Source organism: Gigantopelta aegis, chromosome 8 (assembly GCF_016097555.1).
Source record: "Gigantopelta aegis isolate Gae_Host chromosome 8, Gae_host_genome, whole genome shotgun sequence".
Taxonomy (NCBI): Eukaryota; Metazoa; Mollusca; class Gastropoda; order Neomphalida; family Peltospiridae; genus Gigantopelta; species Gigantopelta aegis.
Window position 1 is genome coordinate 3,471,831 of NC_054706.1, and position 22,298 is coordinate 3,494,128.

General features: G+C 37.0%; 2 protein-coding genes across 3 annotated transcripts in view; one reads left to right on the plus strand and one right to left on the minus strand.

The window, feature by feature from the left end:
* The window catches only part of LOC121378576 (dynein heavy chain 3, axonemal-like), a 128,908-nt gene that overhangs the window by 106,548 nt on the left and 62 nt on the right, over window positions 1–22,298 (plus strand). For both annotated transcript variants that reach the window (XM_041506821.1, XM_041506822.1), the window contains 15 exons: window positions 296–456; window positions 1,247–1,404; window positions 1,901–2,262; window positions 2,631–2,747; window positions 3,500–3,590; window positions 4,976–5,082; window positions 5,534–5,677; window positions 6,410–6,573; window positions 7,029–7,182; window positions 8,588–8,716; window positions 10,482–10,747; window positions 12,049–12,137; window positions 13,229–13,350; window positions 14,138–14,227; window positions 18,263–22,298. The exon at window positions 18,263–22,298 is cut by the window's right edge and continues 62 nt beyond it. In XM_041506821.1, the coding sequence (XP_041362755.1) occupies window positions 296–456; window positions 1,247–1,404; window positions 1,901–2,262; window positions 2,631–2,747; window positions 3,500–3,590; window positions 4,976–5,082; window positions 5,534–5,677; window positions 6,410–6,573; window positions 7,029–7,182; window positions 8,588–8,716; window positions 10,482–10,747; window positions 12,049–12,137; window positions 13,229–13,350; window positions 14,138–14,227; window positions 18,263–18,469 (2,361 nt within the window). In that variant the 3' untranslated portion in view covers window positions 18,470–22,298. The remainder of the gene's footprint in view (window positions 1–295; window positions 457–1,246; window positions 1,405–1,900; window positions 2,263–2,630; window positions 2,748–3,499; window positions 3,591–4,975; window positions 5,083–5,533; window positions 5,678–6,409; window positions 6,574–7,028; window positions 7,183–8,587; window positions 8,717–10,481; window positions 10,748–12,048; window positions 12,138–13,228; window positions 13,351–14,137; window positions 14,228–18,262) is intronic.
* Window positions 22,096–22,298, minus strand: part of LOC121378578 (peptidoglycan-recognition protein SC2-like) — an 8,641-nt gene continuing 8,438 nt past the window's right edge. Inside the window, exon 4 of the mRNA XM_041506826.1 lies at window positions 22,096–22,298. This exon is cut by the window's right edge and continues 865 nt beyond it. The gene's annotated coding sequence lies outside the window, so the exon portion shown is untranslated.

Genomic DNA, 22,298 nt, shown 5'->3' on the forward strand with positions numbered 1-22,298 from the left:
TAAATCTGTATACATGTATTGCCAAATACTGCTATTTTTAAATATAGACTCAAGCATAATTTGTTAAAATAATATCATTTGTATATTATATGTTTTATGCCATGTATGTATTTTCTATTTGTTCATAACTGTATGTATTGTAATTCTGTATTATTTGTATCTGAGGGACTCGGGGAAGATTAGCTTTTGCTAACTTAGTTATCCTCATTAAATAAAGAATTTACTATTATTATTGTTATTATTATGTATAAAGAATAAGACATTATTTAGTTAAGCATGAGTCTGTGTGTTCCAGTCGATCATCAACAGCACCCCGTCTGAAGACCTGGAGGAGCGCATCTTCAACCTCAATGACCACTTCACCAACAGCATCTACCGCAACGTGTGCCGCTCGCTGTTTGAGAAGGACAAGCTACTCTTCTCCTTCATCCTGTGTGTCGGCATCATGAAGGGACAGTGAGTGTTCTTTTTTCTTTTCTTTTTTTTAAAATTAAAAATGCCACAAACATTTAACACAGAGACACAAACATTTGTGGATTTTTTGGACAGTGAGTGTTCTGCTCATAGCCATTGTGCTACAGCCACACTGCATGTATGGCTCTCTTTACAGCAGCCACTTGTCTTACCACGCCAATATTCAGTATGTCATCACTATTACCTGTAGCAGCTTAACACAGTCTGGGTTTTAAAAACATAACAGCCAAATTTACGCAGCTTGTTTTTCTCAAATGCAGGTGTTTAAGCTTTGGTATGTAGTTACACGTGTCATTTAAAAACAGGGTTTTCATTTTTTTAAATGAGTATATATTAAATACAAATACAGAAATGCTATGCCTTTTTGTTTTCTTAATTATTTCAAGTAGATTCCCCATTGTGTTATTTTTAAAATTCATTTACTAAGTGAACACAGTTATGTGTGTGAGAGATGTGTGGTAAAATTATGTAACAGCAAAATAATCAGTGCTTTGGCTCAAGGGTGGATAACTAAAAACATTTGAAGTAATCATAGATAGATTAACTGTTCTATGGATCTAGATTTTGAATGATTATTTCTTCTTCTTTTTTTTTCTTTTAACTTGTAACATTTTTTGCTGAATTATGATCACATTTAACATGTTTTTTAAAACTCATTTACATTCTTTGTGAATAACTATCACATTTAATGTGGGATTTTTCAAATGATTTACAAAATAAAGGAGATGAACAGTTTTTTTCATTTTGTTTCATGTAATGTTTTTTTTCACAGGGGGAGGATCGAGGAAGCCATCTGGCGATTCTTGTTGACAGGAGGTGTGGCTCTTGAAAACCCGTTTCCAAACCCCGCCCCCGAGTGGCTGTCAGACAAGTCGTGGTCGGAGATTGTGAGGATATCAGATATTTCGTCCCTGAGTCAGTTCAAGACTCGTAAGTCTTCTTCTCTTATCATCAGCTCAGGTTAATCCAAGCATTTTGCTGATTGTATTTTTCTCATAGCCAATTCTTCCCACTGTTCTTCACATTACCAACCTATCTGACAGATTCTCAGTTGCCTGTTATAAAATTGTTTATATTTCTCAGTCTTCCATTTAGATTATTTATCAGTCATCTATAATTAGTATGGTGTTGTCTCATAAGTATCTTATTCATTGTGAATGTCAAGTATGAAAATACTGATGTTTGTTCTCATGGTGCTTACTGTGTTGACAAAGGATGAGAATTCATTGTGGCTCCATGCTTCTTAAACTTTAAAAGTTAGACTCCTGGCCTGGTGCGTATAAAACTTTTAGAGTCTAGACTCATGACTCTTATTCTGAGACTGTGATGTCATTACAGATTTGAGTCCAAACTCTGAAGTTTTATGGGCATGGGTCCAGGCTTTAATGAAGTCTTGTCCATACAGTCAGCGTTTCAAATATTTCAGACTTCCAAGAACATGTGGATGAATGGAAGAAGTTCTATGATTCATCGTCACCCCACGAATTCCCTCTTCCCGCTCCATTTAATAATATGGGTGGTCTTAAGAGAATGGCCATACTGCGGACTCTGCGACCCGACAAGGTGGTGCCGGCCACACAAGACTTCATTGTCGACAACCTCGGCCAGTCGTTTATTGAACCTCCAACCTTTGACCTTCCTGGATCATTTGCTGACTCGAACTGTTGTGCACCTCTCATCTTCGTGCTGTCTCCAGGAGCAGATCCCATGGTGGCCTTGCTCAAGTTTGGTCAGGACAATGGGTACAGTGGTGACAGAATTCAGACCATCTCCCTCGGACAGGGACAGGTGAGTGGTTTGTAGTTTGGTCAGGACAATGGATACAGTGGTGTCAGAATTCAGACCATCTCCCTCGGACAGGGACAGGTGAGTGGTTTGTAGTTTGGTCAGGACAATGGGTACAGTGGTGACAGAATTCAGACCATCTCCCTCGGACAGGGACAGGTGAGTGGTTTGTAGTTTGGTCAGGACAATGGGTACAGTGGTGTCAGAATTCAGACCATCTCCCTCGGACAGGGACAGGTTGTCAGAGTTGTTTTTACCCACCTCTGTGGCATAGTGATTATAACATTGACTTTAAGGTTGGTGGGTTCTGGATTCACATACTAGTACTGGGTGAAGTTTAATATTTATAAGCTGTTTATTAAATGTTTCAGGGACCTATAGCAGCAAAGATGATCGACACTGCTATAGCAAATGGCACCTGGGTTGTCCTGCAGAACTGTCACTTGGCCACAAGCTGGATGCCAAAACTTGAAAAGATATGTGAGGAGGTAAACAATAAAAGCTGAATTTTACATTATCAAACTCATCATTTGTACACAGTTTTTAGGTGTTGTCTTTTGGGTATAGCTTCATAACTTTCAGAATTGGGGACAAACCCCCACTTCTGACAACATATTTCTTGGGAATCAAAATTCCACCCTCCATTTTTTCTAAGCGAATTAGGTTCAAATTGACCTAAATATTGATATTCGTGTATCTTAAAAGGACATTCCTGAGTTTGCTGCAACTGTTAAGATGTTATCGACTAACAGAGACTTTTTAACGATTGTAATTACATATCAAATATATTTTTCTGCATAATATATTAGTGGCTGTTTCTGATCGTTCTGATATTTGTACTAGGTTAAATTTCATTTTATTTCCTAAAATACATTCTTTCGTATGTACGAAATTATTTGAAAACAAAATCCAGTTTGGGCTTCTTACAAATATTAAGACGACTAGAAACACATTGAATATACAGACACTGATATTCTAAACAAGAAAATATATTTTAAAGTTTAATCGTAGAAATATTGTATTAGTTGGAAACATCTTACAATATAGCTTACTCAGGAATGTCCCTTTAACGTCTATACTCATTAAACTAAATGATGCATTGCCCCACTTCAGTTGAACAGCATATGAGATCTAATTATTTAAAATAACATTTCAAATGAAGTGTGCACACTATTACTCACCGGGTGCAATTGTTGATGTCATACATATTACTGACTTATATTTGTCTTTCTTTTTCCAGAGTATTATTCCAGAAAACACACACAAGAACTTCCGACTTTGGTTGACGAGTTACCCTTCCGATCAGTTCCCGGTCTCCATTCTACAAAATGGTAAACACGTTCATTTATATTTTCTGGTATCTCCGACATGTATGCATATAATGCATATATAGATAATAACAGGTTAATGGTGTAGTTTATCAGCTTTATCAGTACGTCATTAACTTGATGAGGGTTTTTTAAACATGCAACTCAAATAAGAAGAATGGTAAAAGCATCTTTATTCCTAAGTTTTGATACACAAATATTCTATGATCAAGCTAAATGAGCAAACATTTTGCAGCCATATATGTCATATTTTGTCATATATTAAATTTATCATATCCAAAAATAGTTTTTAAACACATAATTAATCAAATAAGAGCAGCAGTTGCAGGATAAATAGGTTGTGAATGTTAATTTTGGTGTGCATTTCTGCATATACAAATATATACAGTATTTAATCACATATGTGTGTGTTAACATATGTTCTACAAGTGTTTCTACACATATGTTTTTGACTTTTTGGGAGTACAAATGTCACAATTTACAATAGGCGATTTTCTTTTCAGATGATAAGTGATTTGTTTTTTTAATAGTTTAGTGCAAGTGGTTATTTGTTAAACAGGTGCAAATGTTAAACACAGGTGTAAATGTTAACAGGTGTAAATGTTAAACAGGTGCAAATGTTAAACAGGTGTAAATGTTAAATAGGTGGTTATGTTAAACAGGTGTAAATGTTAAATAGGTGGTTATGTTAAACAGGTGTAAATGTTAGACAGGTGTAAATGTTAGACAGGTGTAAATGTTAAATAGGTGGTTATGTTAAACAGTTATAAATGTTAAACAGTGTAAATGTTAACAGGTGGTTATGTAAATGTTAGGTGTAAATGTTAGGTGGTTATGTTAAACATATATAAATGTTAAACAGGTGTAAATGTTAAACAGGTGTAAATGTTAAACAGGTGTAAATGTTATATAGGTGGTTATGTTAAACAGGTGTAAATGTTAAACAGGTGTAAATGTTAAATAGGTGGTTATGTTAAACAGATATAAATGTTAAACAGGTGTAAATGTTAAATAGGTGGTTATGTTAAACAGATATAAATGTTAAACAGGTGTAAATGTTAAATAGGTGGTTATGTTAAACAGATATAAATGTTAAACAGGTGTAAATGTTACATATGTGGTTATGTTAAACATATATAAATGTTAAACAGGTGTAAATGTTAAATAGGTGGTTATGTTAAACAGATATAAATGTTAAACAGGTGTAAATGTTAAATAGTTGGTTATGTTAAACAGGTGTATATGTTAGACAGGTGTAAATGTTACACAGGTGTAAATGTTAGACAGGTGTAAATGTTAAACAAGTGTAAATGTTAAATAGGTGTAAATGTTAAACAGATATAAATGTTACTAGATGTAACTCTAAATACTGATGGGTTCTGTTTCAGGTGTCAAGATGACGAACGAGCCCCCAAAAGGAATGAGAGCCAATCTGCTGAGGTCTTACTTGAATGACCCCATTTCTGATCCAGCTTTCTTTAATGGCTGCAACAAGGTAAGGTTTTTAATTCAGTGATTATATATCAGTTAAATACATTAAAGATTATAATATTGTGTTCAAATTCTTCAATGGTTGTAACACGGTAAGGTTTTTAATTCAGTAATTATATATCAATTAAATACATATGCTTCAGATCTAAGGCATTAAAATGAAAACGATTATAATATTATACTCAAATCCTTAAATGGTCAGTTAAGCTGTCATATATGCTAAAGAAAAGAAATCTTTGTTCAGTGATTTCAGTTAACAACTATGTGGTGTGTATGTAACATAAGGTAGTTGTAGTACTAACCACTCGCCCAAAGCGACCACATCTTGTTTACTAATGAGTCCAATGAGTATAAATTAACCAGTTTTAAGTCGTTGGAAAACGTAAGTTTAAATGTAATTTATTGCTGTTCCTTTGTTTGATGGTCTTTGTAAGTAATTATGTTTTTGTTTTCAGCCATTGAAATGGCACAATATGCTGCTAGGCTTGTGTTTCTTCCACGCGATGGTACAGGAGAGAAGGAAGTTTGGACCATTGGGCTGGAACATCCCATACGAGTTCAACGAGTCCGATCTAAGGATCAGCATGAGACAGATGCTTGTGAGTTGTTCCTGAGTGGCAGTTAGGTTGTACACCACCGTTAAACTTGTTTGTGTTTCATGTACTCTGTCAAAATACACTCTGTTGTAAATGTCACAATATTGACAGAAATATGTTGTTAGATTAATTTCCAAGTTAATAGGTTGGAGATTTTGGATTATTAAAACTTCCATCAAGGATCACTTCTATACAGAAAATGTATTAACTGTGTTTTATTCTTCCTATGTAAGTAGACGTGAGATCTAGCTCAGTCGGTAGAGTGCACACTTGATTTTGAATGCTGGAGGTTGCACGCCGGAGGTTGCAACCTTGAGGTTACATGCCTGAGGTTGCATGCCTGAGGTTGCATCCTTCAGGTTGCATGCCTGAGGTTGCATGCCAGAGGTTGCACGCCTGAGGTTGCATGCCTGAGGTCGCACGCCTGAGGTCGCATGCCTGAAGTGCTTGCGTCACAGGATCGAACCACCTCAGTGGATCATATTCTCTGAGTTTTTTTCTGTCCCAACCAGTGCACCATGACTGGTTTATCAAGGCTGTGGTATGTGATGTCCTGTCTATGACAAAGTGCATATAAATGATCCCTTGCTGCTAATGGAAAAATGTAGCAGTTTTTTTCATATATAAGCAGTGATGCTGTGTTTGCCACATGCCTCGTTTCAGTTTTGTTTTGTTTGTTTTCCACATTGAAGAGGTACGATGGTTATAATGTTATATCACTGCTGCTGTTGTCAGATGTTCCTCAATGACTATGAAGAGCTCCCCCTACCGGCGCTGACCTACCTGACGGGCGAGTGCAACTATGGTGGGCGTGTCACTGACGACAAGGACAGACGACTCCTCCTGTCTCTGCTCTCTATCTTCTACACAGAGAAGATCATCTCAGAGGAGAAATACGAGTAAGACTTTCTACAAACTACCATACCATGTCTGTCTGGCATACAGTTCTCTGATCTACCTTATCATTCAGCTGTCTGCTGTATAATTTAAATAACGACAGCACCAACAACTTGTGTAGCTGCAATATGAATTGCCAAACGTGAGGGGAATTACTGATGACATTTTTTTTGCCACTGAATACAAATTATTGCTGTAAGTTGAAGAGATAATTTTGTGTTTTTAAGAAAATATTTGTTGCAAAAGTTGTTGTTTTGGGGGTGAGGGGGGTGGGGATTGTTGCAAAAGTTACTGTTTTACAATTGATTTAGGCATGCTAAGAATTACCTACAGCAAAAATATTTCAAAATTGTCATTTCATCACACAGTTGTAAAAATCTGGGATCTGATTATGAAATTAGTGTACAAGCTGAATGTGTTTGAATGTTTTACTGTAAGACTGGTTTTGTTTTGTCAGATTCTCTCCCAGTGGGATCTACTGCTGTCCAAAGGCAGAAACGTATGACGAATTCGTAGAATACATCCGGTCTCTGCCACTACTTCCCAACCCAGAGGTGTTTGGACTGCACGAGAATGCAGACATCACCAAGGACAACCAGGAAACCAACCAGGTGGGCTTCTCACACCATGTCTAGGGTCTTCTGAGTGTGTAGTCACACCTCCTACTGCTAATCCACTTGTGCCAACACATAATTAGGCCTATAGTCCTTAAAAACAGGGAACACTTTGTTTAATACTATGTACTTTACTACAAGTTATTTATTTCTGAGCCGATTGTTTTCTAAATTGCACACAAAAATAGTTGGGTTTTTTTTGTTATTTCCAAAACACTATTGCTTTTCTTCTTACTTTAAAGCAAACTGAAATTATTTACAAAAAAAAAAATTATAGGAGGATGGGACGGACTACAAGTCCCACAATTTAGTGTGTATTGTCTTCTACAGTTTCTAAATAATTTGGCCACATCTAGAGCAGGGTGTTTTTCATACACACCTCTCTATTTTCCTGCATTTTTGTTACCTATTTTTTGTGTTATGATAGCCGGTGTCTATTAACTTGTTGCTGTCAACCTCATCATTCCAGTTGTTGGCTGTTCAAGCATGATTCCTGTCTCTTGTCACACATTTTGTCATTTCTTAACATGTTGATTCAAAACAGTAATCAAAGTATAAGTCACCAGATTGGTATAAATCACTTTGCTATGCTATGCCAGTTTATACAATTTGTGATTGATATACATTAATAAGTTCACATAATTTTTTTTTTTTTAAATTAGTGTATAATGTAAAACTGTATTTTATTTCAGCTGTTTGAGAGTATTCTGCTGTGTTTACCCTGCCAGTCGGGCCTGTAATGTAAAACTGTATGTTATTTCAGCTGTTAGAGAGTATTCTGCTGTGTTTACCCCACCAGTCGGGCCTGTAATGTAAAACTGTATGTTATTTCAGCTGTTTGAGAGTATTCTGCTGTGTTTACCCCGCCAGTCGGGCCTGTAATGTAAAACTGTATTTTATTTCAGCTGTTAGAGAGTATTCTGCTTTGTTTACCCTGCTAGTCGGGCCTGTAATGTAAAACTGTATGTTATTTCAGCTGTTATAGAGTATTCTGCTGTGTTTACCCCACCAGTCAGGCCTGTAATGTAAAACTGTATTTTATTTCAGCTGTTATAGAGTATTCTGCTGTGTTTACCCTGCCAGTCGGGCCTGTAATGTAAAACTGTATGTTATTTCAGCTGTTTGAGAGTATTCTGCTGTGTTTACCCCGCCAGTCGGGCCTGTAATGTAAAACTGTATTTTATTTCAGCTGTTATAGAGTATTCTGCTGTGTTTACCCCACCAGTCAGGCCTGTAATGTAAAACTGTATTTTATTTCAGCTGTTATAGAGTATTCTGCTGTGTTTACCCTGCCAGTCGGGCCTGTAATGTAAAACTGTATGTTATTTCAGCTGTTTGAGAGTATTCTGCTGTGTTTACCCCGCCAGTCGGGCCTGTAATGTAAAACTGTATGTTATTTCAGCTGTTTGAGAGTATTCTGCTGTGTTTACCCCGTCAGTCGGGAGGAGAAGGCAAGTCTTCAGGTGACATCCTGCAGGACTTGGCTACAGACATCCTGTCTAAACTACCGGCCAACTTTGACCTGGAATATGTAAGTTACAGCTAATATACAGACATCCTGTCTAAACTACCGGCCAACTTTGACCTCGAATATATAAGTTATAGCTAGTATATCAACATTGTGTCAAAACTACCGGCAAACTTTGACCTCAAATATGTAAGTGACAGCTAGCATACAGTGGTCAAGTCAAAAGTACTTGCTGTTTTTAGTACAGCTATCTAAGAGGAACTTATATCTAGAGAACAGCAGCATTTACTGATACATGGTGAATGGTTAGAGATTAAAAAATAAACAAGATGATCACTGTAAGAGAAAATAACAAAATGTATGACCATCTTCCTCTATTAATTTGTATATTGTTCTTGGCCTGAATGATGAGTCTATAAGTTAACCGTTTACATTAATTTCTGTGTTGTTCTCCATCAGGTGACAAACAAATTCACCATGTTCTATGACGAGTCTACATTAACATGACAATTAATTTCTGTGTTGTTCTCCACCAGGTGACAAACAAATTCACCATGTTCTATGACGAGTCTACATTAACATGACAATTAATTTCTGTGTTGTTCTCCACCAGGTGACAAACAAATTCACCATGTTCTATGATGAGTCTACATTAACATGACAATTAATTTCTGTGTTGTTCTCCACCAGGTGACAAACAAATTCCCCATGTTCTATGACGAGTCTACATTAACATGACAATTCATTTTTGTGTTGTTCTCCATCAGGTGACAAACAAATTCCCCATGTTCTATGACGAGTCTACATTAACATGACAATTCATTTTTGTGTTGTTCTCCATCAGGTGACAAACAAATTCCTCATGTTCTATGACGAGTCTACATTAACATGACAATTAATTTTTGTGTTGTTCTCCATCAGGTGACAAACAAATTCCCCATGTTCTATGACAAGTCTACATTAACATGACAATTCATTTTTGTGTTGTTCTCCATCAGGTGACAAACAAATTCCCTGTGCTGTATAACAAGTCTAAACTAACACGACAGTTAATTTCTGTGTTGTTCTCCATCAGGTGACAAACAAATTCCCCATGTTCTATGACGAGTCTACATTAACATGACAATTCATTTTTGTGTTGTTCTCCATCAGGTGACAAACAAATTCCCTGTGCTGTATAACAAGTCTAAACTAACACGACAGTTAATTTCTGTGTTGTTCTCCATCAGATGACAAACAAATTCCCCATGTTCTATGACGAGTCTACATTAACATGACAATTAATTTCTGTGTTGTTCTCCACCAGGTGACAAACAAATTCCCTGTGCTCTATAACAAGTCTAAACTAACACAACATTTAATTCTGTGTTGTTCTCCATCAGGTGACAAACAAATTCCCTGTGCTCTATAACAAGTCTAAAGTAACACAACATTTAATTTCTGGTGACAAACAAATTCCCTGTGCTCTATAACAAGTCTAAACTAACACAACATTTAATTTCTGTGTTGTTCTCCACCAGGTGACAAACAAATTCCCCGTGCTCTATAACAAGTCTAAACTAACACAACATTTAATTTCTATGTTGTTCTCCACCAGGTGACAAACAAATTCCCCGTGCTCTATAACAAGTCTAAACTAACACAACATTTAATTTCTGTGTTGTTCTCCACCAGGTGACAAACAAATTCCCCGTGCTGTATGATGAGTCTAAACTAACACAACATTTAATTTCTATGTTGTTCTCCACCAGGTGACAAACAAATTCCCCGTGCTGTATGATGAGTCTAAACTAACACAACATTTAATTTCTATGTTGTTCTCCACCAGGTGACAAACAAATTCCCCGTGCTGTATGATGAGTCTATGAACACCGTGTTGCGCCAGGAACTGATCCGCTTCAACCGACTGACAGCCGTTGTGCGCACGTCCCTGCAGGACTTACAGAAAGCCATCAAGGGTCTGGTGGTGATGTCATCCGACCTAGAGGAGGTGTTCAACTCCATGCTCATTGGCAAGGTGCCGGGCGTCTGGGCGTCCAAGTCGTATCCATCACTGAAACCACTCGGTGGATACATCACTGACCTGTTAGCAAGGTGCGTTCATTTTTCACATTTATAAATCCATTGGTTAGTTTTGTTGATTTTGTTTTCTGATATTTATCTGTTAGCTAGGTTTGTTGATTTTTCAGTGTTATTTATATATTAGTTAGGTTTGCTTTTTTGCTGTTATTTATCTATAATTATACCGGCCTCGGTGGCATCGTGGCAGGCCATCGGTCTACAGGCTGGTAGGTACTGGGTTCGGATCCCAGTCGAGGCATGGGATTTTTAATCCAGATACCGACTCCAAACCCTTAGTGAGTGCTCCGCAAGGCTCAATGGGTAGGTGTAAACCACTTGCACCGACCAGTGATCCATAACTGGTTCAACAAAGGCCATGGTTTGTGCTATCCTGCCTGTGGGAAGTGCAAATAAAAGATCCCTTGCTGCCAATCGGAAGAGTAGCCCATGTAGTGGCGACAGCGGGTTTCCTCTCAAAATATATGTGGTCCTTAACCATATGTCTGACGCCAATATAACCGTAAATAAAAATGTGTTGAGTGCGTCGTTAAATAAAACACTTTTTTTTTTTTTTTTATCTATAATTATCTACGTTTTTTTATTTTTCACTGTGGTTTATCCATTAGCTAATTGTAATTTTCAGTAATATTTATAAAGTAAAGATATACAAGCAGATTTGGGTTTTTTTTAATACATGCTACAAGTTAGATCAGATCAGGTTATGGGGTTTTACGTGCACATTCAGACAAAGCCGTTGTAGTACACGCTTGTCATGGGCATAGGTGCTGGCCTCGGCCGGCTCATCCATCCAGGACAGGATACATGCTACAATTACAAAGTTTCTTTCATAGATAAATGAATTTGTCACTTGTTCACTGGGGCAAGACGTAGCCCAGTGGTAAAGCGTCTGCCTGATGCATGGTCAGTTTTGGATCGATCCCTGTCGGTCTCGTTCCAGCCAGTGCACCACGACTGGTATATGAAATGCCGTGGTATGTGCTATCCTGTCTGTGGCATGGTGCATATAAAAGATCCCTTGCTACTACTGGAAAAATGTAGCGGGTTTCCTCTCAAAGACTACATGTCAAAATTACAAAATGTTTGACATCCAATAGTTGATGATTAATAGATCAATGTGTTCTAGTGGTGTCCTTAAACAAAACAAACTTTCTTTGTCACTTGTTCCTTGCCAAGACAAATATTTCAAAGATTTAAAGTGTTACAAAAGTTATACAATATGTGTTTAGTACGACAGCCATGTGTTAGTAGCATGTCTGTATTTTGTGGGTATTTCTTGGTGCAAAGTTAGATCTGTGTTGTCCTTTTGTTTTCAGGCTGCACTTCTTCGAGGACTGGATAGAAAACGGAGCACCTGCCACGTTCTGGCTGTCTGGTTTCTACTTCACACAGTCTTTTCTCACAGGTACGCCTGCAGTTGTTCAATTAGTAAATCTACTTCCTTGTCGGCTTTCTTCTGTCAGCTAATTGTTAACGATTTCTGGGAGGGCGTGGGGCTGGTGAAACATGGAACCAGTTTAATAGTCTTTTCTCACAGCTATTGTCGAATAACAGTCGAATTAGTTAATGTACTTCCTTGTCTGCTTTCTTCTATTAACTAATTTTTATTAATTTCATCTGGGGCTGGTGAAACATGGAACCAGTTTAACCAACTCAAGATATATTGCTCCAGTTGAATTGAGGGACTGCCAAATGTGGGTGGGGTGTGATCATGACCCCACACTTGTTCTTGTTACTGTTGTCTAAAGGCTGGAAATGCAGTATTTGAACAGTTGAAATTCAAAACATTCTAGGAGCATGTTTTCCTATATTCAGTTATTACATGCATGTCCCAAAATGACACACGTCATGAAAGTACAGATTAGTTCTCTGATGTGTAATACATCTTGAGGAGTATTCAGGACAGCACAATATTCATTTGATTGTGTATGTATTAAGGTCAATGGTTATAAAACATTATCCACATAGTTCATGTTATTCAGGGAATATAACCAGTGTGACCCACATGTTTCTTAATGATTTCACATGCACAGCGAATGACGTAATTTTATGAAGCAACGTCATAACTTAATGTGGCTTCTCCAGTGTAAACATTTATCAAAATGACATTTGAAACGTTTTGACATGGTCCTAGCTTGTTATTCATGAAAATAATATTCGGAATAATGTGGATAATACAGAAATTATTACACTTGCTTGTGAATCGTACTGATTTTACGAATCAATACGACACACAAGCTCGTATAATAATCTCTGTGTACACACTACCAAAGAGTTGGACAAAATTAATATCAGAAAAAAAAAAACATTTGCAGGTGTGGAAATATTACCACTTCAAGCAAGAAATTACCTGTACCTGTATTTTTCAGTATCCTAAAAAGTAGTTATTTGCTTTAAAAACCAGCAACATTATAATGGTTGACTAAGGAAACATGTTTGTTTAGTCACTCAGTAGGTCGGTATCTCACTGAAACTGTTTTCGTTTTCTTGCTCTAGGTGTGTCCCAGAACTATGCCAGGAAGTACTGTATTCCCATTGATTTGGTTGGCTTCGAGTTCGAGATTACCAGCGAGGAGAAAAAAATGTCTGAGAAAGCGGAGGATGGTGCTTTTGTTTACGTGAGTTTGTCTTTTTTGTTTACGTGAGTTTGTCTCTTTTGTTTATGTGAGTTGAGCTACAAACAGATCAAATTTCAGTCTGATACTAAGCAAGCTGTAACTTATCTGAGGACAGTGCAGTAGATGGTGTAAAGTTGTATGTGCATTTTGTTCTCATACTAAGCAAGCTGTAACATATCTGAGGACAGTGCAGTAGATGGTGTAAAGTTGTATGTGCAATTTGTTCTCATACTAAGAAAGCTGTAACTTATCTGAGGATAGTGCAGTAGATGGTGTAAAGTTGTATGTGCAATTTGTTCTGATACTAAGCAAGCTGTAACATCTGAGGACAGTGCAGTAGATAGTGTAAAGTTGTATGTGCAATTTGTTCTGATACTAAGCAAGCTGTAACATCTGAGGACAGTGCAGTAGATGGTGTAAAGTTGTATGTGCAATTTGTTCTGATACTAAGCAAGCTGTAACATACCTGAGGACAGTGCAGTAGATAGTGTAAAGTTGTATGTGCAATTTGTTCTCATACTTTTTTTCTTCTTCTTTTGAGCCCAGTATTTGTAACAAAATATTTTAGACATCAAATTGCAATTTTTAAAAATTAATTTAGGGTTATAATAAGGCTTTTAAATTTGGAATTATTTACTCTGGGTTTTTTTGTAAGATGTATAAAGTAGTAAGTTGGGTTTTTCTTGCAGTGTTTCACTTGATCTAAGGTCTTAAGTTTAAGTTGATATTTAGTTGACTTTGCAGCTAATTTAATACTGATCTGCCGTATTTGTTTTCTACTCTTCAGGGTCTGTTTTTGGAAGGAGCGCGGTGGGACCGAGTCAAAGGCTGTATTGGAGAATCTCTACCCAAGATTCTGTTCGACACCATTCCGGTTGTATCCTTTCTGATCATCAGCATCTTGATCATTCATCTATAGAAGTTTTCATGTGGAAAACATATCGCATATTTCTATTAAACTGGCATTTAGAGGATGGTGGATGTAGATTGGCAGTCACGTTCCTCATGGGGGATGGGGAATGACTTTATTTTACTGTATTTTAGTTAGTCCCATTTAATAACATTCAGCATCTGTATTGAAATTGGGGGCAGGACGTAGCCCAGCTCACTTGATGCACAGTGGGTCCAGGATCGATCCCTGTCAGTGGGACATCTTTGGGTAATGTCTAATCTCAACCAATGTACCACGACTAGTATATCCGTGGTATGTGCTGTCCTGTGAGTGGGATGATTCATATAAAACATCCCATGCTACTGATGGAAAAAATTAGCAGGTTTCCTCTCCAAGACTTAATATTGAAATTATCAAATGTTTGACATCCAGTAGCCGATGATTAATAAATCAATGTGCTCTGGTGGTGTCGCTAAACAAAACAGATTTTAAACTGTATTGAAATTGATGTACTTTCTTAATAACAAGAACTGTACTTACTGACAGGTATTCATATTAAGTAAGTTAAGTTCATTTAATGTAACACTGGACCAGCGATGGTGATGTAGTAGTTAAGTTCATTTAATGTAACACTGGACCAACGTTGGTGATGTAGTAGTTAAGTTCATTTAATGTAACACTGGACCAGCGTTGGTGATGTAGTAGTTAAGTTCATGTAACACTGGACCAGCGTTGGTGATGTAGTAGTTAAGTTCATTTAATGTAACACTGGACCAGCATTGGTGATGTAGTAGTTAAGTTCATTTAATGTAACACTGGACCAGCATTGGTGATGTAGTAGTTAAGTTCATTTAATGTAACACTGGACCAGCCTTGGTGATGTAGTAGTTAAGTTCATTTAATGTAACACTGGACCAGCCTTGGTGATGTAGTAGTTAAGTTCATGTAACACTGGACCAGCCTTGGTGATGTAGTAGTTAAGTTCATTTAATGTAACACTGGACCAGCGTTGGTGATGTAGTAGTTAAGTTCATGTAACACTGGACCAGCCTTGGTAATGTAGTAGTTAAGTTCATGTAACACTGGACCAGCCTTGGTGATGTAGTAGTTAAGTTCATTTAATGTAACACTGGACCAGCGTTGGTGATGTAGTAGTTAAGTTCATGTAACACTGGACCAGCGTTGGTGATGTAGTAGTTAAGTTCATGTAACACTGGACAAGCGTTGGTGATGTAGTAGTTAAGTTCATTTAATGTAACACTGGACCAGCGTTGGTGATGTAGTAGTTAAGTTCATGTAACACTGGACCAGCCTTGGTGATGTAGTAGTTAAGTTAATGTAACACTGGACCAGCGTTGGTGATGTAGTAGTTAAGTTAATGTAACACTGGACCAGCCTTGGTGATGTAGTAGTTAAGTTAATGTAACACTGGACCAGCCTTGGTGATGTAGTAGTTAAGTTCATGTAACACTGGACCAGCGTTGGTGATGTAGTAGTTAAGTTAATTTAATGTAACACTGGACCAGCATTGGTGATGTAGTAGTTAAGTTCATTTAATGTAACACTGGACCAGCATTGGTGATGTAGTAGTTTCAGTTAATGTAACACTGGACCAGCGTTGGTGATGTAGTAGTTAAGTTCATTTAATGTAACACTGGACCAGCCTTGGTGATGTAGTAGTTAAGTTCATTTAATGTAACACTGGACCAGCCTTGGTGATGTAGTAGTTAAGTTCATGTAACACTGGACCAGCCTTGGTGATGTAGTAGTTAAGTTCATTTAATGTAACACTGGACCAGCGTTGGTGATGTAGTAGTTAAGTTCATGTAACACTGGACCAGCCTTGGTAATGTAGTAGTTAAGTTCATGTAACACTGGACCAGCCTTGGTGATGTAGTAGTTAAGTTCATTTAATGTAACACTGGACCAGCGTTGGTGATGTAGTAGTTAAGTTCATGTAACACTGGACCAGCGTTGGTGATGTAGTAGTTAAGTTCATGTAACACTGGACAAGCGTTGGTGATGTAGTAGTTAAGTTCATTTAATGTAACACTGGACCAGCGTTGGTGATGTAGTAGTTAAGTTCATGTAACACTGGACCAGCCTTGGTGATGTAGTAGTTAAGTTAATGTAACACTGGACCAGCGTTGGTGATGTAGTAGTTAAGTTAATGTAACACTGGACCAGCCTTGGTGATGTAGTAGTTAAGTTAATGTAACACTGGACCAGCCTTGGTGATGTAGTAGTTAAGTTCATGTAACACTGGACCAGCGTTGGTGATGTAGTAGTTAAGTTAATGTAACACTGGACCAGCGTTGGTGATGTAGTAGTTAAGTTCATGTAACACTGGACCAGCGTTGGTGATGTAGTAGTTAAGTTAATGTAACACTGGACCAGCGTTGGTGATGTAGTAGTTAAGTTAATGTAACACTGGACCAGCCTTGGTGATGTAGTAGTTAAGTTCATGTAACACTGGACCAGCCTTGGTGATGTAGTAGTTAGGTTAATGTAACACTGGACCAGCCATGGTGATGTAGTAGTTAAGTTAATGTAACACTGGACCAGCGTTGGTGATGTAGTAGTTAAGTTCATGTAACACTGGACCAGTGTTGGTGATGTAGTAGTTAAGTTCATTTAATGTAACACTGGACCAGCATTGGTGATGTAGTAGTTAAGTTAATGTAACACTGGACCAGCGTTGGTGATGTAGTAGTTAAGTTCATGTAACACTGGACCAGCGTTGGTGATGTAGTAGTTAAGTTCATGTAACACTGGACCAGCGTTGGTGATGTAGTAGTTAAGTTCATGTAACACTGGACCAGCATTGGTGATGTAGTAGTTAAGTTCATTTAATGTAACACTGGACCAGCGTTGGTGATGTAGTAGTTAAGTTCATTTAATGTAACACTGGACCAGCGTTGGTGATGTAGTAGTTAAGTTCATTTAATGTAACACTGGACCAGCGTTGGTGATGTAGTAGTTAAGTTCGTGTAACACTGGACCAGCGTTGGTGATGTAGTAGTTAAGTTCATGTAACACTGGACCAGCGTTGGTGATGTAGTAGTTAAGTTAATGTAACACTGGACCAGCCTTGGTGATGTAGTAGTTAAGTTCATGTAACACTGGACCAGCGTTGGTGATGTAGTAGTTAAGTTCATTTAATGTTCATTTAATGTAACACTGGACCAGCGTTGGTGATGTAGTAGTTAAGTTCATGTAACACTGGACCAGCGTTGGTGATGTAGTAGTTAAGTTAATGTAACACTGGACCAGCGTTGGTGATGTAGTAGTTAAGTTAATGTAACACTGGACCAGCCTTGGTGATGTAGTAGTTAAGTTAATGTAACACTGGACCAGCGTTGGTGATGTAGTAGTTAAGTTTATGTAACACTGGACCAGCCTTGGTGATGTAGTAGTTAAGTTCATTTAATGTAACACTGGACCAGCCTTGGTGATGTAGTAGTTAAGTTCATGTAACACTGGACCAGCGTTGGTGATGTAGTAGTTAAGTTAATGTAACACTGGACCAGCCTTGGTAATGTAGTAGTTAAGTTCATGTAACACTGGACCAGCCTTGGTGATGTAGTAGTTAAGTTCATTTAATGTAACACTGGACCAGCCTTGGTGATGTAGTAGTTAAGTTCATGTAACACTGGACCAGCGTTGGTGATGTAGTAGTTAAGTTAATGTAACACTGGACCAGCGTTGGTGATGTAGTAGTTAAGCTGTCTGACATAAAGACTGGTAGGTATTTCATCAATCAATGGTCAGGGCGGGAAATTGGCTGAAATTCCTGCCCTACATTTGGTCCACAAGTTATAAGTTCTGCCAGATAGAATGAAAACCTGTCAGTTCAAACAGTATCATAAAGTATAAACACTAAATAATTGCCAGTTCGACGGGATGGCAGACAAAAATATTAATTATTAAAAGAAATGTTCTGTTTCTATTCTCTTTTTCCTTATAGCCATGATGTGTAATGTTCCAATAGCCCTGTATTTGTCCTTGACCTTAGTACAGATCCAGCTGAAGCCGAATGAGATGTCAAAGTTCACGAAGCGGCCAATCTATGTGTGCCCAGTTTACAAGACGAGTGCAAGACGTGGTGTTCTGTCGACAACGGGCCACTCGACCAACTTCGTACTCTACATCGACATTCCATCGGACATGCCAGAGAGTCACTGGGTCAACCGCGGAGTTGCAGCCCTTTGTCAGCTGGATGACTAGCTGTGGAGTTACCTCCCTCCATTGTGGCTGGTTGTGACAAATTAGGACAGTTGACGTGCTGGTGTCGAGTTGACACGTGTTGGAGTAACTGTTGATGTGATTGTTGAGAAGGAAACGTTTCGAGCAGTGGTTTATTATTTGGCATCACTTTTAAAGACCTGGCGAATGAACTTCTAGATGTTATAATTACTGACACAGATTTTCTTGTTTGTATTAATGACAGGTCTTTCAGATGCACATCCAGTTATGTATATTTATTGAGAGAATTGCTTAGTGATAATTGGGTGGAATGGTATTAAATACTAACATATGAAAATATTCAATGTTTAAACAACTTGAAACTTTTCCCTGTGGGTAAGAAAGAAGGGAACATAACTCCTTGTGTCAAAAATATACAAAAATTATGTATGAATACATGTGTTGTGAAATTTAAAAAAACTCAAATAATTATAGTTAAATTTTAAAATTAATATTTCTACTAGACATTACCGTAATTGAAAATTCAAATGAAAGGCTCCATATTAATTGCAGGAAGAGGAAGCACAGATGGGAGGGGTAAAAAAAAACACTTTAAAATTCCGGCATTAGGTAGCTTTTGCAAACAACCGATTTTATTTTTAAAAAGTGTAGCTGCTAAAGAATTAAAAAACTCTTTTTATTTTCATTCTCGTTAGCAGGAATTGTGTTGAAATAAGTGTTAATGTAGCATGAGTTTAAATCATTGGACAGTTTTACAAAATACACAAATATCAACTTAGGCATTTTACCACTGTATATCGGTGTACAGTATTATCGGCATGCCTTTTCAACGTGCGATCCCATGCACTTTCATTTGTTGTGGTGGGGTTTTTTGGGGGTGGGGTTTGGGGGTGTTAGTAAATGCTTTGGAACATTTTCCAGCGTCTTAGGGAAAGCCTTTAACCATTTTACCATATCTTTAAGGCAGAGGATTCAGTGTGTAAATTATAGAAAGGAACGGTGTCTACAAAGTAGAATAGAACTGTCAAAATAAGGAATTTGTGTTTAACAAGTGTGGTTGGAAGGAATTTGTGTTAACAAGTGTGGGTTTTTTTTTTATATATTCAGTTCTAATTTGATTTAGTAGTGGCATACTTTGAAAACTAATATGATCCTATAATGTATTATTGTAGTTTGAGCATGATGTCATAGCCATACAATGTGGCTGCCTGGGTGAATGGGTTATGAGCCAAGACACCTGCTGCAGTTGTCATGTGGGGCCATTTCTATTAGATTACTGGTTACCAACAAGGTGTCTTTTATATACAGTTCTCCACAAACAGAACAACACATGCTACAGGATTTTATATCCCAGTATGCAGTTGGGAATAACCCGGCAGATTCACACAGAGAATTGGCATAGCCAGGATTTTAATGGGGGCTGGGAGAGGGGACCTCATCATGTGTCATGTTATAGGATACAGGGAAATATTGAAGGTGGTGGGGGGGGTGGAAGAGGTGTGATTTGGGGTGAGGCCATGGCCCACACTTTGGCTACTCCAGTGCAACAGAGATCCATTGTATGACCTACTAAACTTCAAGAAAACATTTTAACCACTTGCCTGCATTCCTGCTCTATCAAAACAAATAGAAATGTAAATACTGTAATGAGCTCCATGTGCTAATCCTAATCGTTCATTATTTTTGTGAATATATTTATTTTTATTTTTAATATTGGGAATGGAATCCACAGTACCTAATATTTTGATTCTGTTTTATAATATATACTGGAACATTTTATGGAATATTATACATTATTGGTTACAAGTAAAAGTGTTCCAAACTGTTCTCTCAGAACTACCTTTCAGTTTTAGATGAATGTTTTAATGTTGTCTGTGATATGTAGATAGAATATTAACAAAAATATTAAGTTTCATCTAGTAATATATATTATATACAAATATACTTGAGCATAAATAAATCTCCCACAACTGCTGAAACTCAAAACCTCTATACAGGCCACTTATGGAGCTGCACATTTTTGCTTTCAACAGGTGGCCTATCTATAGAGGTAACAAATACCATTGTTTATATAATTGATATACCAGCACGGAGGATTGTTTTAGACAGGTGGTTGTTATAGAAGATTTGTTTAACAGCTAGTTCAATTGTACAGTTTACTTATTGTTTTTAATATTCTTTGCCTAATTATTATTCATATACAAATAATTTATTATAGATTATAGCTGCTGCAGATTATATGCAAATACATACTGAGAGATGAATATTCAGAAGATAATTATTTATTTTAGATATGTTTACATCTTCAATGCTGACAAAACAAAGACGTGTGTGTGGCTTAACACAATGTTTATTGTAAAGTGTTTAATATACATGACGTTTTAGAAAAGTTGCACATGACTGAAGAATCAGTAAATTATGTTTGTATAATGTTTGCTAAATGTATGTTATGTCCATGTACCATTAATACATGTACCATTAATCAGCTGAAATGTCACGAGCTAGCAGTAGCTGATACTGTTGACAGTTCCATCCACAAACTATTTTGCTGTGTTGGTTGTTTACAGCTGTTAGCAAAGTGTGAGACACAATATTTTTCATATATATATTTGGAAAGATTTTTTACTCTAAAACACTGCTGGTTTTACTTCTTGGCATTTTGTATAAATTTACACACTATTTATTTTGATGTTATTATCCATTTGAAATGTATAACATGATATGTAAAATTTATACTGTATATATGTCTTTTAAACTGACATTTCACAGAGTGTGTTGTTACTTGTGTGTGTATTTTGGTATGCATTCATTTAATATTACTTTAAATTAGTGTATAGCTTGTTGCCTATGTCACAAACATTATTAATAATATTTTATTGTTCTTGTGGGGTATACAACTAGTAACAGTTCTTATTGCTACAATTTGAAAAACTGCTTGGTGTGTGTTTTAACATAGACTTGTTATTTGTGTACAGTGAATTATGAAAATGTAAATATAACTAAGGTATTTATTGGACCAAACTTAGTCATCACAGGGTTGAACGTTTGTGGGTAATATGTTATAGGGTCCATTGTTTTTTGTTTTTCACTCTTAACTGATTGTTACTGTAGTGTTTTACAAAACATGACCAAGAATTTCTGGTATTCTTTGTGTAGTCATTGTTAGGAGTCTTAATATTGTTTTATTTCAATTCATTAAAAACAAATAACATTAAGTGTTTCTAATAATATAATATATTTTGTAATGTGCAAAAAAAAAGCCAAAACCATTTTCTGTATTCCTGCTGCTTCTTTTTTAAAAGTATCCACTTAGTAAACTTGTGGTATATGCTGTCCTGTCTTTGGCAAAGGTATTTTGGTCACATAAGCACTATTCTGCTTATTAATGAGTAGTGCCACTCACATAAGCACTATTATGCTTATTAGTAGTTCAGCTCACATAAGCACTATTGTGCTTATTAGTGAGTAGTTCAGCTCACATAAGCACTGATGTGCTTATTAGTGAGTAGTTCTGCTCACATTAACACCGTTTTGCTTATGAGTGAGGGATTCTGCTCACATAAGCAAAATAGTTCCAGAGGACAGTAGCTACCACAAATCTATTACAAGGTTCTTACAGTCTATTGCATTTTCAGTTGGTCTCAACCACCAGTATTGTTTGCTTTTTCTTGTCTTGGTTTATAGTTTGATTAAACTGGTGTCTTAGCTTTGAGTGAGATTGATTTACACACCAAGTTTGTTTCTCCACCCACCCATCATGTTTCATTAGTCATTTGTTATATTCCCCCACCCCCAAAAGCTGCTGATGTTTAGGTTTTGTTATAAATCAAAATATATAATTGCAGAATCT